Below are 16992 nucleotides of genomic sequence, written 5' to 3'. Positions count from 1 at the left end.
CAGCAGTGCCTGTATTCTCACCTGCTATTTTAGTAAATTCAACTCTTCACATTGGATCTAATTGTTTTATTCTTGGAAGTGATGAGAAAGATGTTTAAACAAGATTATTTAAACCTAAGGTGCTTAAAGACTTTGGAAATAACTCTTCATAGAAGGCAGGGCTGAGGGTCTTGTTTGTTAGGGATTGCCAAATAACTGGTTCATCAGCATAAGAGTACTAATAAAAAGTTACCAAAAGTGAGTGAACAGCTGTCTTTCATGATCCCATCTACATAAATAGCAAATGCCATTTGAACAATTTTCAGGCTTGTCTAAGATCTCCCTTGGTATAGTCCAGAAATAATATCCTAATAAGAAACAGAGCAATATAGTTCATAGCTTCTAAGTTGATTTCGGTCTGAAGTTTACAGCTAAATTTGGAAACCTGAGTGCCTCCACTCTGGAATCTCCATGGCAGCCTGTGAAGATGATCATGAACATAAAATTATCTACTCAGGTCCCTTTAGCCCAGTATCTTATTCTGTTGGTGATGACTGGTGGGTCATAGGTAACATATAATAGGAATCTTCCTTGCTGTCCCTTTATTGGCTCCTGCAAACTGAGGTTTAGGTGCAAGCTGGAAATTACTATGCTTCTCATGCTTCTCAAAAGTGCATTTCTCTAAATAAGTGTAACTTTCTTTTTCCTGTAGCAAAAGATTGGGTTTTTTCATGCAATGAAAACACATCTGGGCACTCTCCTGCCTCGTTTCACTTATTAAAGTAATTCACACATAAATGACCTCATTTGATTTTGATTTCCCTACTCCCTGCCCAAGTGTGTCTGCAGATTTTTCCTTAAAGCACGCTGCTTTTCATTAGGCACAAGCAACCATAAATATTTTGGTGCTTCAGTGCCTGCCTACATGGAGACTTTCAATCTCCTGATACTTTGCCTGGTTCCTGGTTTCCCATGCTGATGCATTCCAGCTCAGTAGCCACTGTCTGAAACAAAAAAAACCCTCTGGCCTTTGGCCTCATCACCATGGGCAGTAAAAGACACTCCCAACTTACTTGTAGAGTGTTTTGGGCATAAATGGTTTTCTGAACAACTTCATAAAAATGGTATATGCTGATTTATCCCAATTGGGGTTATTTCTTGCACCCTGTAGGCTACAGCTTCCCTAGGGCAGGCAGGCAGCTCTTCCATGCACGCACATGCAGAGCTCAGGACGTTACCACAGTTCGGTTTGTGCTACTTCACAGCCTCTTGCTTTGTCGAGCTCTCCTGTTCAGTCCTGTGGACCCCCAGATCTATTCGCTTGGTGGTAATAAAACTAACTGGTTGACTGTTGCAGAGTTAGTTATTAATTAGTATTTATTTGGTTCATATCAGCTTTTTATTAATAGCTTTTGGCTGAGTTCCATGTAGTGAAACCATAATATTCTGTTGCAGTAAAGAAGAAAATAGACTAGAATGACTGAAGTCAAAGGCTCTTTGTTTTCTCTGGACATAACTCATTAGAAACACTTTCCTATTGCTGTGTACGAACTTCTAAGAAGACACTCTGACTGTCTTGCACTCTCTGAGCAGATGATAAGAATTACATAACAAGCCTAATGAGTTTGGTGTTTGATTGTGTCAAGGCCTAGTTATAATGAATGTATTAGATACTGAAAGCCTCCTATTTGTCCTGGCCCTGTAGCTACCAGAGCAGCCAAGACTGTGCTGTCCGTGCCCAGAACAGGGAAACCTCTCCAAAGCCTTCCCTGGTCTGCTGTGGTCATGGAAAAGGCTGCAGTGTAATGTGACAAGGTCCTTAACCACGTAGTTCTAGTTTGGTCCTCTCTTTTTCCATGCACTGATCTAGCCCTGCTTAGCTTGTGAGATCTGGTGCAATTACTGGTTCTTGTGGTTAAATTCTAATTCTGAAACCACTACTGCTTCTTTCCTTTCCTGGAAAACTGAACTCCCAATTACAGGACTACAGCTGTGACAACACAGGAGTGCACAGCCATGCTTGTGTGTTTCCTGGAGCTGTTAAGGGAACTAGATCACAAGGTTATGTCATACTGAGAACCTGGCTATTCTAGTGCACACCACTTTTTACTGAAGAATGGAATACCACTGGTAAAATACTGTCCCTCTGCTGCTGACAGACTAATAACCTGCTGTACCAATCTGCTCTTGGAACTACTATGACCCCCTTCCTTTTTATCTGCAGCTTCACAACCTGTTCTTATCTGTAATTACTCTGTCAAAGAGCCCAATCTGCCATTTGCAGCAATAATGAATCCCGTTACTAGATCACAAATTTATTAGCCAAACTGTCACGAAGTGTGTTAGCGGAGATTCATTTTCTTTGTGTTCTGTTATTAAGTCAATGGATGGCAGAACTATCTGAAAATGGTAACTGACTCTGAAGCTAGTTTATTTAATTTCCAAAGCCCAGAGGGTATTTGGCCATCTGCTTCCTGTTTAAACTGAGCCTTTTGGAAAACCTGGCCTGACCTTGCCGAAAGGACAGTTAGGAGTTTGTGTAAGAATCTAGACCCAGAAAGCATGATTTAACTTCAATGAGAAATTCAGCATTCACAACCCTTAATCAACATGAAAAAAACAAAACAAGAGAGCATGGAAAAAGCAAAACCTGTCCAAGGCAGTGAAAATTCAGCCAAGATACCACTGAACACTTCAACTGTCTGACCCAGGAGGTGAACTGTAGTCAGGTCTGCTATGACTACAGGCAGACCCAAGCAGTTAGCCTGCATGTGTCAGCAAAATTTGAAAGGAAACTTCCCAATACTAGCTGATGAGTTGATGTCTGTGACGGCCTGGGGAAGTGTACACCGTAAACTCACGGATGAACTTTTGGAACTTCTCCTGCCCATAGTCTGTTTGTGGGTTTGGTGTGGGTTGTTGTGGTTTTGTTTTGTTTGTTTGTTTTTCCTTCCCCAGTGGGATTCAGCATATCTGGTAAGTTCTGCTTAAATGTTACTTTATGGATCTAGTTATTGGTGTTACAAGAAGAGCTGCTGGCTATGGAAAAGGACTTAAATGTAGCCCCCGAGTGTCTAAACCACGGATATTTTTGGTCCCTATAGGAGAGGCATAGGTATGCTAGAGATGGGGAGTGAGAGATTTCCCAAGATCCCCATCGTGTCCAGGAACCTGACCAGCAGTTGTGATTGCTCACTGCTTTTACATCAGTCATACCCACGTGCGACTCCAGCTGTGCGAGCTGTCAGAATTCAGCACTCACACCTCATCTGTCAATTGCACTCTTTCTACTGCAAAGCAAAATTAAATTTTCTTTGCTGCCATAACCCAGTCTCCCCCATTCTCTCCCCTCCTTCAAATGTTTCAGCTGTTTTGTCGCCACAGCTGAATTCTGGCCCCACCTTCACTGCAACACCTTGCCAGGCTGCACTGGCAGTGGGAAAGTCTAACAGGAGCAACTGTGAATGCTGCTTTGCAACCTGAGACTTGGGGAATTGGTGCACATAAGAATGAGCAATGGTCCCATTACCATGCCTTCTACTACCCTGATGCAGTTTGTGTGCCATCTCTCCTACTTTTCTTTCCTTTCCATGTTCACTCTGTACTTCTGTCACTCAGGTTCTTTCTTTGTCCATTTGCCTTTGGGCCACAAGAGAAGTTCAGCAAGAAGCTGGGGTGGAAAATAAGGAAAGTGCCCAGAAAGAGGAAGAAAGTGATGGTGTCATTCTCAGTAGCAAACCAGGGAGAAGGTCAAACTGACTGTAGTCTTTTCCTCTAAAGTCTTGCCTTTTTTCCAGGCAGTCCAGCCTTCTGCTCCTCTAGCTCCTGCTGATGCTTTCTGTCTCCTTTGTGCTTCAGGTTGCTGAGTTTGACACACCTCTGCGTGTGACCCTGAATGAGTTTGGGTTGAGTGCAAGGCAGGTTGCTATCTGCACAGGCAGAGAGAAGAATGGAGATGGACCTCTTGAATGAAGTTGCTGAAGCTGAATCAGGGTGGCAGCGTGTGTTACGTTTGTGGGTGGTACCTGGGAGGGGAGCTCAGGTCTGCATCAGGAGATGGTAGACAATATCTGGTTGAGTTTCCTCTGCAGGCGAAACTCTGGGCTTCGCTGTGATGGAGGAGCCTGGGATCTGACTGAGGAGCAGTAACCCACAGGAGATGGCCAGAGATGGTCTGACTCCCGAAAGGCAGGGTCAGGAGTGAGCCTTGTGTTAGTTCAGCCAGAGGATAGCCCTGAGCCTCCCCTTCTGCCAGCTGGACCTCCAGCTCTTGTGGCCGCTCTTTGCAGTGGCCACTGCCACCAGCTGCTCTTTCTCTGGCCTGACACCAGCATTTGGAGCTCCCAGGTGGTGTTGGAGGTGGCTGCGTTGCTTGAGGAGTGCTGCAGAGTGGCATCTAATGGCACCTGGAGGAGCTGCAAGCCAGCGAGACAGAGGCCTGTTCATTGCAGGAAGATGGCTGCCAGGCGTGGCCATGCTCCTAGTACCTATTTTTCAGTGTGTCTTTGTTTCTCCTTCTGACTGCACTAAATTCAAATTATTGCTTACTTCTCCCACGAGGCTCTTTAGCTCAGCTCATCCTGCTCTGGCTCTTTGTCAAGCTCCTTTGCTGCTGGCAGTGCTTGGGTCCCCTTATCTTCCTGCACAGACACCGCAGAATGGAGCAGATGTGCCTTAGCCAGCCATAATGTAACCTCTTGGCTTTGTACTGTGTTCCATTCAGCACTTCTTTTCTGTCTTCCTCCTCCTGCCCTTACTTTCTACTTAAAATGTCTTTTTTTTTTTTTCTTTAGGATTATTTTTTTTCTTTTGACATTCAGTGGAGCTGCTGGAGCATGTTCTGTACCTGTCTGCCTTAGGATGGATTGTAAAATTTTCTTTGAGCACTTGGACTCTTTTTACAAGGGTTGCCCAGGAATGTGAGAGTTATGCACAGTCCCAGCAAGAGCAAGGATCCTATACAGAGTCCTTGGGGCCAAATTCCACACACTTAGTCCTTAGGGCTGTGGAACTGACTGGAGACTGTCCTTGTTGGTTTTTAGTTTGTGTTCTCTGCCCTTCCAAGTTAAAGTACTTCAAGGACTGGAAGAAATCTAGCGGCATCTCCCTGGAAAGCAAGGTTGATGGCTCAGAAAAAAAAGGGCCTGCAGCTTATCAATATTCTGCAGGAATTTGCATACTGCAGCAAATCTTGGTTTAGTGTCAGGAAAAATATGGCATTAACATTTAGATGTATGGAACTGCTCTCTCATTCAGAGGACAGAGTTTTCCAGACACCCTTGGTATATGAGGAGCTTCCCTTAGTGTCCACTCTTGCTACCTTGCTAGATATATAGATAAATAGACATGGATTGTTTTCCCTTGTAACCCAACTACTGCTGAAGGTTCAGATATGGGAAGGAACAACCCATCCTAATGTATTTGTTATTACTTGTCACCCAGCACTTCAGACATTCCTGCTTTCTCCCTGTCATAGTACTTAACAATTTCTGATCACAAAACTCCCTCAAACTTCAACCTAATTTCATGATATGTCAGGAACCGAGGGTTTCCTTGTTTCTTTCCTTGTCAGTAATATAGCTGTATTGAAGAACCTTCTGAGCATTCTTCTGTTTTGGTTGCATCAAAGTGCTACCTTTACCTTGGAGAATGAGATGAAGCCCAGGAGCTGTTAAGGCATAGTCAGAGGCAAGGAGCTCTGGGCTCTTGGTTGAATGCTTAGTCTTAGGCTGCTTCTAAGTGCCGCTCTAGATTTGTTGCCAGCAGATAGGAGAATATATTGTGACAAAAGTACACACCCACATACATACAGCCTGCCTCATCTAGCTTGGGGAAAAGAGGCCAGAGGAAGAAGAGCACATGTACAAATGTGGATGCCAGAGAAAATAAGAAGGACACAAAGAGACCTTGCTCAGCAGGAGCATGAGAAGTGCCATGTTAAACTTGTAGTTTAGAGAAATCTTGAATATAACTGCAAGTAAACTATCAGCTGTTGAAGGAGGATACCCAGAGGAATTTTATCTTACTCTCTAGGGGAAAATTTTGCTACTTTAAACAGAAGTATTCCGGGTTACTACATCTCCCCCATTTAGAATATCTTCACGTATCTGAAATACATGAATGGGAAAGTGTGGTGCCCAGGACCCATGTGAATGCACACAAGATACCATCTATTGAAATACCTCGGCTTGCATTGTACTCTGCAAGGTGGAGCAGACAAGCTTTCCATTTCATTTTCCTGGCTGTTACTGTTTGTGTCCAGAAGATGTCACTAAGAACCTGTAACAAACCACTCGAACTGGGTAGCTGCTGGTTGGCATTTCTGGTTTCTGGAGTGCAGCGAACAGCCTGGGGAAAGTCTGACTGAATTTGCGTGACAGCATATTCTGTGTCACCGCTGACTGCAGTTAGTGCAGCTGGAGTGCCCCGAGATCAAGCTGCTGCGCATCAGCATTTGGCCTTATCCCAAGGTCAAAGTGGAGGCCGTGGCTCTGCTTGGCATTTGAAATCCGATGCAGTGCAGCGCGACCGACAGGATTCCTCCTTTGCATTTTGGCTGAAAGCCTTTTGAATCTCTGCAGGCCTGTTTTCTGTGTAGCAGAGTAAGTTTAGTGGATGATCTAACACAAGTGAATCATTGTAGATGTACTTAAAACAATAATCAACCTTCAGAAAGGAAAATAGGGGCTAAAGGTAGTGTCCTGACAAACTCATCATGTCACTAGATGTCAAGAAAGAAAAGGGTTTCCTTGTTCAAAATGCCCCTTTACTAGAACTCTCACTTTTACTTTATGCAAATGTTGTGTTCCTCAGCATCCCAGCTCTCCATGGCTGGACAGCACAGAGGGGACCCTAAATAATCTATCTGAGGAGGGCTGGGCAGAGGCAGCATCAGGGCTAGGAAGGCACTGACCACTCTGTGCTGAAACAGCTAGGAATTACTGGAGCACCTCTTTGCAATGATCACCAAAACAGGAGCAGGTTTGTGGCACCAACTGTGGTTATCAGCAAGGAAAGGCAATAGTCTATGGGAACAGCCTGGAAACAGAGTTGGGTTTGGTTTGTTTTCCCTGTGTCTCTGTTTTATCCCATATTCCTAATGGAATAATTTATTGGATATTTTCCTTCAGGAAGGTAATTTTCTGTTTTTCACTCACAGCTTCCCCTTTCACTAAGGGGAAACCCAGAGGCTATTCCTTGGACAAGAATCTTCTGCAAGTGATAAAGACAAGGAAAACCATGTGTGCTGCAGGACTAGGCTCAGTATTGGGTTTGTAGAGAATTTCTTAGCCTAGTGCAAAAAATAGGCTTGTAGAAAGAGAGAGAGAGGAGGAAGACTGGGGAAAAAGCATGTTCTTAATGCCCTAAGCAGCACTAAGCAATAAGGTACCTGTAACAAAAGCTTTGATTCATCATATTTCTTTGTCTACTACCACCTCACTAGTCTACTCTTGGCTCTGGGTGCAAGTTGGTGAGAAAAATCCTGTTAACTTCTGTGTGGTTTGAGTGATGCCCAGATTTATTAACAGAACCAAGTTAGGATTGGTCCTGCAAGTAAATAGGCTTTGTGCTGTGTACTGCAGCATCTCCTAGAGGTGAGCATTGTGTTGGGAGAACCGTAAAGCCTGCTGGGTTATAAGGGACTTGGCTCCATGCTCTACCAGAGTTTGAAAACTGCTGTTTGGCTCAGGGAGTCCCTCAGATAGGAAGTCCCCTGGACCTCGCTGCTTATGATCTTCCTGTCCTTTTTAATGGAGGTTTAATGCACGTAAACAATAAAAGAGCAGAACTCATTGATTAAATACTCCATGCACTTTGAGCACTTTTTTTTTTTAAGATAAGACCTAAGACTGGATTGGTGCTAGGCCTGTGTACTGGGTTATATCTGTGTATTCAAAGCTTGTATGCTCTATTACTTCATTGCCTTTAATGTCTAGAAGGAATCAGAGTGTGCTATATCTATATGTAGGGAAATGTAATATCATCACAAGGAATTACTTGGAAGTGGAAAACAAAATGAAAAACCACAAACAAAACCAAAAAAAAGTGCTTAATCAGAATTATGCAGAAGGTTCATGAAAAAGCTGAGAATGAACAACAGAATCTCAGCTGGAGTAAACTTGAGGTAATGAAACTCCAGTGAGTTATAATATCATATGGAAAGCCGATCACATGTGTTCTGGATCTAGGTGCTTTTCAATGAGGAATTTGCCATTGTTTCCCGTTTGAGTACTTACCAGTCTGTCCAAAGGCATAAACTCACCCTCTAATCTTTACAACCTCTCTTTTGCAGGAGGAAGAGGGAAGGATGGGGCACCCATTATAACATTTCCAGAATTTGCAGGATTCAGCGACATACCTGATGAAGATTTTCTGAACGTGGTCACATATCTAACCAGCATTCCCAGGTGAGACAAAGCACAACTGCCTGTTGATTTTCTAGAGAGCTTTTCTTCCTCAGTAGCTCACTGCTTTTAGTGGCGCTACCAGGATATACCAGTGACTCTGCATCCATCCAGTCAGTATGAAACTTTTCTATGTACAGGAGACCCTAGGAAGCACTTACATCATTTGCATGGGGAAGAAAGCTCCACACAAGATAAGGTTTTCTGTTCAAGGATTGAACGGGGTGAGAGGGTGTGTAGATCTGAACACCAGCAGTAAAGATAGCAGATCAAAAGGGAGGGACTAGAGGCTGTTTGTGAAAACTCTCAGGGGTACTGGATGTAGCAAGGGAAGAGTTGCATCTGGAAGGAGCCAAATTTACCTAGGTTCTGTTACTGCTTATTCTCCGAGTGCATCTTTCTGTGCAAGCTTTCTCTTTTCTGAGAAAGCAAGCTACGTGCCTTGTTGACAGGACTCTGGCAAGCACCACGTACTTTCTGATGCTTCATTTATTGGGAGATTGCTCCGCAGCTAGGATGTTATCCTTGCTGTTGCCTGCAGCTCTGCAAGGACAGTGAAACAAACTCACTCCACTGCTCTGAGGAAATGTGCTAAGGCATGACTGCTGAATTATTTTTTGTTTACCCAAAAAGAGAGCTTAATATTTTTCAGTCCCCTGATCCTGTCTCTGGACCATGGCTGTTTGTGCTAGTTGGAAGCACAGCAGGGATTTATTATTTCCTGTGGTCTTGTGTGCTTAGAGGATGATGAGGGGAAAACGTGCTTCCTTCAAGTTTGAGTAAGCAGTTTTCCAGCTCCACCTACATGTATTCCCTACGTGGAGTTGCCAAAGCAAGCTGACAGAAACCACACACCGTGAACTTAACAGCTTCATTGTTTCACTCTGCTCTGTAGGGCTTTTGTTCTGCCAGGAGAAGCTCTGTCTTATGTATTTTTTCACTAGCTTCAGGACTGGAAGGATGACCAGCTTCAGGGTTAATAAAACAGCAATAGCAGCTGAGAAAAACACAAGACTAGTTCTCCAGTTCTTTGTATTTGGTATGCTGGAGGGTGATTCCCAGTAACGTGTTGGGGAGTTAGCACGTTACATTGTCAACGTGATAGACAGAAATGCTTTATGCTTCTTCAGCCCATGCGAAAGCCAAAAGTACAGCTGGGTTCAAAAGAAATTAGCCAATTTCATTAATGATCGCTTCATCAATGTCAGTTGAACACAATGCAAACTCTAGCTGAAGAAATCCATATATTCCTTAGTGCTGTGGCTTGGGAAAATATACCAAGAAAAAAATTTTCCTTTGTACTTTCCTGCTGTGTTTGCCTCAGTATCCACTACCTACCAACGCTGGAGACAGGGTACTGGGCTAGATGGACCTTTGATTTCATTTATCAGTTTTCTCTCACGGAATCCTAGAACAATGTGCAAAGAATGATGAATTAAGTTTCAAAACTTTCTAAGCCAGGAGAGCTGCAATATACCTATTTTACAGAGGATGAGGTATGTGTAAGTAATATCTTACACTATAGAAAGGCTCAACAAAATTTGTGTTAAGTGACTGTTCAGTTTGATTTAAATGACCTGTTCAAGGTCGGTGACAGGCTGATATTTGAACTTACGTTTTCTGCATACCAGCACATTGGTTTTACTCTTAGGTTCAATCACAGATCACACTGTAGGCATGTGAGTCTTTGCTGCAGTGCTTTTAGAAAGGTCAACCGCATTTCTTGAGTCACTATTTGAAACTTCTGTCACCCTTTATGTAGATGGTGAGGGACAAAGGTATTAATTTAGAAGAGGAAGAACCTGAGCAGCAAGCTTCAGTTGTGTGATTTATGACATAATTGTATGAAGTACAATCTTAATGTGGAATAAGAAGTGGGGCTATTTAGGTACAGCAGAGACTTGCTAATCTGCATTTAGCTGGTCCATGCAGAGATAATGGAATGATGGATCATCTGTGCCCATATGACAAAACATTGAAAAGATAAAGATAAACAGCAAATGTTGTTATTTAGATGCACAGGCATGCATTTTGATGTTGCTGAGCAAATTCGCTTTACCAGCTGTGGCATATCACAGTATTTTGGGGTGGGCTGTAAGTAAACTGTGTACTTCTGGGCTTTAAAACATGATCTGCTCTCCAGGATGGAAGGGAGACTTTTGTAATCTGATTCATTTTCCCTCTGGTTCAACACCTGCTCATGAGAGTGCTCCATCAAGGGGTCTAAATATATACACATCCACAAACACTGAGTAACATGGTGTATGCACATGCATACCACTCTGTGTGCACACTTTAAAAAAAAAAAAAAGGGCTAGAAAGCCCTTTTTACTTGCTTTATTCCATGGCCAGAATTTCCTTCTCTTTCAGTTGACATAGATCAACTACTTTGGTAAACAAGTGCCCTTCTCTTCTTCCACAAGAGGTCAGGAAACTTGGCATCTCCTGGCTTCCTCAAATCAGTGTTCGAGGCCTAACCTGAATTCAGAGATGAGGATGGATCAGCTCCATTGATTGCATACATTTCATTCAGAGAAAGGAAACCCCTCTGCCAGACATCTGTAGGTATAGGCATATGTGCCAGAATTTGATTTGGAGGTAAGCTCGGTGTTTATCTGTTGTGCAGGATTGCCTTAAAATCACTCTTTTCAGAGAACTGGAGAAACCCCAATGCATTTCCATAATGAGAGTAGAGATATTACAGTGCTGACACTGAGAAAACATTGATAGAGTGTGTTTGGTTTTAAATGAGCCCCCTTCCTCTGGATACACACAAGTGGGGTTTCTCAGGTATAGATCCACTTGCGCTGATGCTGCCATCCTGGTTATGCTTCTCCCCAGGCTGTTTGCCTGCACACGTCCCTTAGTGCCAAATGACATTCAGACCTTGGTATGGCCTTTCCTTTTGACTTGCTGACTGAAATAGGATCACTTGCTGACACTCTCTCTGTTTCCCTGGCTAAATTTAGGTCTTAAATAAACCTTATCTAGTGGAAAAAAAAAATAAAAAAGACATACAAATACCATTGGTTTATCTCAGTGAAAACAATTGATACCATTCTGAACACCAAGGTGAAAAGCAGAGAATAACATTGCAGAAGGCTGAGGTCTAGCTTTGCATCAGGGCTACAGGCCCATTTTGAGTTTTCTGTTGTGCAAAGGCACCGCTCTTGTCTAGACCCTTGTTGCTCTTGTCTAGACCCTTGTTGCTCTTGTCTAGACCCTTGTTGCTCTTGTCTAGACCCTTGTTGCTCTTGTCTAGACCCTTGTTGCTCTTGTCTAGACCCTTGTTGCTCTTGTCTAGACCCTTGTTGCTCTTGTCTAGACCCTTGTTGCTCTTGTCTAGACCCTTGTTGCTCTTGTCTAGACCCTTGTTGCTCTTGTCTAGACCCTTGTTGCTCTTGTCTAGACCCTTGTTGCTCTTGTCTAGACCCTTGTTGTGTTTCATCCATCAACCTGTAGCAGCCAAGATGTGCAGCAGTGTATCCCTGAGTGATTTCTTTGCTTCTTGCCTTTGCATAATCTGCCAGAGTGATTTTTGAGTGATGTAGACGTTCTCCCACATTTTCTTTTCTGCACCGTGCAGCTGCTTTGCTTTTTAGCAGCATGTGTTTTTCTCATCTTCTGTCCCCACTCTTTTCTTCCTTCTTCAAATAATGTAATTTTTAAGTCTATTCTCCATTTTTTTTTTTACTGATTTCGTCTCAATGTTATAAGTTCAATGTTGTAAATGATATATACTGTAATAGGTAGCTGCATTGTTTGCTTAATGGCCCGATTCTCATTTTACCCTGACAAATCTCTCTTAAATTTCATGCCTTGGCTTGCTCTTTGTACTTTTCCATGGCTAGGATTGTACCTGTACTGTTTGTGTAATAAAGCGTTCTGGCCTGTGCCTTCCCCTCAGCCCCCGTGCCAGGCATGGCTGGTTGGCGGGTTTTGGTTTTCCAGTTGGCTGCAGTCACTGCACTTGGCCCTGGAGGGGGAGAGCTACGAGTGGCGCCCCACCATAGCTAGACTGCACACTCAGTGGTGTTGTGCTCTCCTTTACTCTTGTCTCGTATTTAAATCCAAGTCATTGTGTATCTATTTCATCTTTCATTTCCTCAGTCTATCTCTTTAGCTGGCCTGCAACACTGTGATTTGCAGCGGTAACTGATAAGCAATGTTCCTATTCCCATTTGTTCACCCTTCTCAGCTCTCCCCACCCCCATGACCACTCTTGCCAAGTGTAATTTCATGAGAAAATTCCTTTGCTGCTTCTCTCTTGCATCTTCTTGCCTCTCTCTATATTTAATAAGCTCTTGTTCCTATTATCTATTGATTTAATTTTTCTTGTTGCATCTGATGCCTGGATGCCTTTGTGCTGTTACAAATTCCCATGCAGAGAATATCTGAAAAAATTAACTGTTTGATCATGGACACGTAGTTGAAAAAAGAGCAAAGATCCCTTTTTAAGTGACTTCTGATATACATGTTTGAGAGCCACTTAAAAATGGGACTTAAAAGTTAGTTGTGAGGCACAGAGGCAAGTTTTATTTGGCACAAATACTTCTGTGTTTGTTTAAATCACAGTTGTACTTGTTGCTTTTGGCAGATGCTGTTTTGTCAGTTACTTCCATCGCAGTTTGTTCGCCAAGGTGTGATTGTAAGGGTCTGATTCTAAATTCTTATAGGCCTCCAAGCTTCCATGAACAGTCCTTTCAGAAAGCCTCTAGTCAGGCTCTCAGTCCAGGCAGATGGGCAAAATAAGGCATTTCTATGTGCGGTCAGCCTGTGTGAGTATGGTGCTTATGGGTACAGTTACTTGTGGTTTATCTACATCATAAATTTTGTGAAGAACAGATTATTCTCATTTTTATTAACCTGATACTAGTTGAATTATATAGTTCCTTAGACCAACGCCAGCATTTTGTTAACTTCAGCTAACACATCTACTTTGCTGGTCATTTTGTCATAAATTACTGTTTTCAATGGAGCTGCATCAGATTTGAACCTCATTCAGTGTGTGCAGTTATTGTCTGAGACAGATTCAGCAGCTACTAATTGGTTGCATGAGTCTGAGCTGAAAACATAATTAGATGTTGATTGTAATATATATTCTCTGTTTCTTTGGAGTAGAGGCCATATTTTGGTGATTTGTTTGATTCAAATATGTCCTCTTACATTCCCATTTTCCTGCTGCTTTAACATGTTTCTCAAAAATTAACGTGGCTGTCAAAAATGTATAAAGCATATTAAAGAGACAGCCTTTTCCAGGGTCATCCAAACATGTAACTGTTGAAAGGAGAATTGCACTGACTTAATTCCATCTTCATATCTCACTATTTTACTAATAACTTTGTTCTGAATAGTAGACTAGTTTCAGTAACACCCTGTAAGCAACATGGATGTTGAATTGTAACATTGTTCTCTTTGTATAATTAGTCACAACAAACATTTGTGTATATCCTCTGGTTAAGCTGGTATTTGGATCAAATTCAAGAGCAAAGGAACCGAAGTGGGGACATGCATCTTGTGATTACTCATTTCTCTGGTCATTTGAAGAACTGTGAACAGAAGAGCTACCTCCACCTGCACAGGGCCAGAGCATGCTTGAGTCTGTGCTCTAACAAGAGGCCAGTGAGGGTGCTGGGGTTGTTTTGGGGAGCACTAGACTGTGATAACTGTTAGTTTTATCAGTATCAAATGTTTAAAAACTTTATTCTGGATTAGTCTGAATTGGTGGATAGGTTGTAGGAGAATTTTCAAGTGTTAACGAGTATGGTCTTATCTTTGACAAGCGAGTTTTCTGTGGACTGGATGGTCAGACAACAGTTAGTACTGACTGGGTGGTCTCCTGTTCCCTAGGCCAGCAAACTGGATACAACCAACATCAGTCTGGTTTTTAGAGTGTGTTTCTATTTGACAGCTTCTCAATGGCTGTTTTGCCTTTTGGGAGGGTGATTGTATTAGCAGGAGGACTGGGGAATTGTAGCTTCCAGGTTCCTCTGCAGCAAATGGAGTAGCTGGGGCTGTTGGCACAGGGGCTGGCAGATCACTGTGCCCAGGGTGGATGCAGCTCTGATGCTGAGCAGTGGGGCTTCACACCACCCCAGCCTTTTGCCTGGAGGGAGATGCTGCGCAGAGGGTATTGAACAGGAACAGAGAAGCAAAAAACATCCTCCTTTTCCTTGTGACTCCTAAATGCATGCGCACCCTAGGATTTCTAGGAGTTGTTTTCCTTCTGTAGTGACATAAATGTTTCCTGGCAAATTACTAAAGAAAAAATATTATTTTTGGACATGTACCACACAAGCAAAGGATGAAAATGACACACGGCTTTGTGCTCATTTTGATCTCCCAAACTACCAGCAAGTTTACCCCAACCTTCTCTATTTGAGGTGTAACTGGAATCCCTGTCACCCCACCTATAGTGCAGCACCATCGGTTGTGCAGGCAGACAGAAGCAGCCTGACCTCATCCTCTCTGTCTGTTGGGCAGGACGGGCACCCTGCCCCAGAGCTGCTGCCTGGTGCTCCGGAGGCTGAGCCTGATTGCCCAGGCCTTTCACACCTACCAGACCTCCAATGCAATTTTTGGTCCCCATCAGCAGAAGCAGTTTGATTAAACCAATGCAGATTTTGGGGCAGGTTAGGAAGCTCCCAGTTAAGACTTTTGTGTCTAGTTTCTCACACCGTTTTTGTAACAATCTGCAATATACACCATTTCTTTGTTGCCTTTCATCTGAACTCTTTTTTTCCTAACACCTAGAGCTAACACATAGGTACCACGCTGGTCGTTTTTTTCCTTGAAACATTTGTTGGGCTATTGAAGGATATATATATTTAAAAGGAGAAACTGATGACTAATCTTCCCTGTGCTTGAGAGGTACTGCTGCAAACACATTTTCTGTCCTCTGTATAAAGAGCTGCATGTTGCACTACTTAAGAGGAAAGGTCATCTATTGTCATGGAATTTTGTAATTCTCAGAGGAATGCTGTAAAAAAATATTGAAGTGGGAAACTGAGTGAGTTTTCCTATTACCAGTATGAACTGACAGGAACACTTGCATGGCATCCCAGGTTTGCACAACACTTTGGCTTCCAGGTTGCTGTTCTTGATCCTGCAGAGATGCAGCAGAAACTCAAGGTTGCTAACACTGGAGCTCTTTGGTGTGTTATTGACATGAGTTTGCACAAAATGATTCATGAAAATGGTGTTCCTGGGATGCTTCTTTTATGAACAGTGGAAAAGGGATGAAGAAAATGTTTTATGCTATTTATTTCGATCTTAATCTGTGATTAGATGTTCAATTGCGGTACATCCTTTGATTATGATATTTATACTCTTTCTGCCTGCCTCTGATTTGTCCAGAGATGACTGAGCCATCCTGCTGTAATGAAGTTTCGGGAAGTTTTTCTCACTGTGTGCTCGTTAGCTTCCAAGGACTTGTCTGCAACTCGTGGCAGGCGGAAGGTACAGCAGTCACACTGAAGCCCTGTACACCAAAGTGGGATTTTTGAGAGGAGAGAGGATGGGTTATTTGAGGTCTACATAGATGGGATTGAGCATCAAATCAGTGCCTCATAGATCCTCCTGGAAAAGTACTGAGAAGGAACAGTAACCGTTATTCTAGCCAAAATGTTAAAAGGATACTTTTGAATGACTTGCAACCCTAGAACCAGTTTGCAGTTGGCAAGATAAAACTCTTCAATTCCTGCTTTGTCTGCCAGAATAGCGTACACAGGCAAAGTGTGGTGACAGTAGGGAGATACTGAATCCCTGGAGCTATGTGTCCCTGTCAGATGTCAGCATACTTGGAGAATGAAGATTGGAGTGTCTAATAACTTGAATTATTTTGCAGAGAAAGCAAGATCCGAGGTGTTTGCCTTCAATAAAGCACAGTGTAATTCGTGATCCCAACCTATTCATATCACCTAGATTTGGCAGCAGAGCAACATAGCAGCTGAGAGATTTGGCAGATAAAATATCCCTGTTTTGTGTAAGCTACTAGCCTTACACTGGAAACAGAAAATTTGCCGGCTTTTGTTTTCATGTGCGTTTCTGCCAAATACTCATTCTTTCCACTGCATGCTGCATTTTCATAATGGGCTTAGAAGGTGATCTGACGGAAGCTGTGTTTTGCTGCAGTACAATTCCTTGGAATGGGAGCATCTCCACGTAACCCAGCATACTTATTTCATCTGTTTTGTAGTCTGGAGGCTGCCAGCATCGGATTCATCATCATCATAGACAGACGACGGGACAAATGGAGCGCAGTCAAGGCATCCCTGACAAGGATAGCAGTAAGTGCTTGCTTTTGTTATTTATCTTCTAGAAATTAAAATTATCGCTGAACCTTCAGCACAGGATGCAGTCTCATGTGCTTGTTTTTAGCTCCCGTTTTCTGGCTATGGATGCAGATTCTCCCCTGCCCTGAAGCTCATGAGTATTAAGGAAGAGAGGCAGGAAGCTGCAGTAACAAATTACACAGCCTTATTTTTTGCTGAATTAGGACAAATTCCTTATTTGCTGGGTTGACCGCAGTATAATTCTAGTAATTTGAAGTTGGTTCCTAGAAGAATATAACAGAGGTGTCGTTCTGTGCAGCAAGGAGCGATGACGT

The 16992-nt window shown here is 42.9% G+C and overlaps 1 protein-coding gene across 1 annotated transcript in view; it reads left to right on the top strand.

Moving 5' to 3' along the window:
* Nucleotides 1-16992, top strand: part of MCF2L2 (MCF.2 cell line derived transforming sequence-like 2) — a 141175-nt gene that overhangs the window by 18181 nt on the left and 106002 nt on the right. Inside the window, exons 3-4 of the mRNA XM_065639965.1 lie at nucleotides 8273-8387; nucleotides 16582-16672. Of these exons, the coding sequence (XP_065496037.1) occupies nucleotides 8273-8387; nucleotides 16582-16672 (206 nt within the window). The remainder of the gene's footprint in view (nucleotides 1-8272; nucleotides 8388-16581; nucleotides 16673-16992) is intronic.

This window comes from Caloenas nicobarica, chromosome 8 (genome assembly GCF_036013445.1).
Source record: "Caloenas nicobarica isolate bCalNic1 chromosome 8, bCalNic1.hap1, whole genome shotgun sequence".
NCBI lineage: Eukaryota > Metazoa > Chordata > Aves > Columbiformes > Columbidae > Caloenas > Caloenas nicobarica.
Note: the sequence above shows the minus strand (reverse complement) of the source record. Positions and strands in the feature narration are given on the sequence as shown.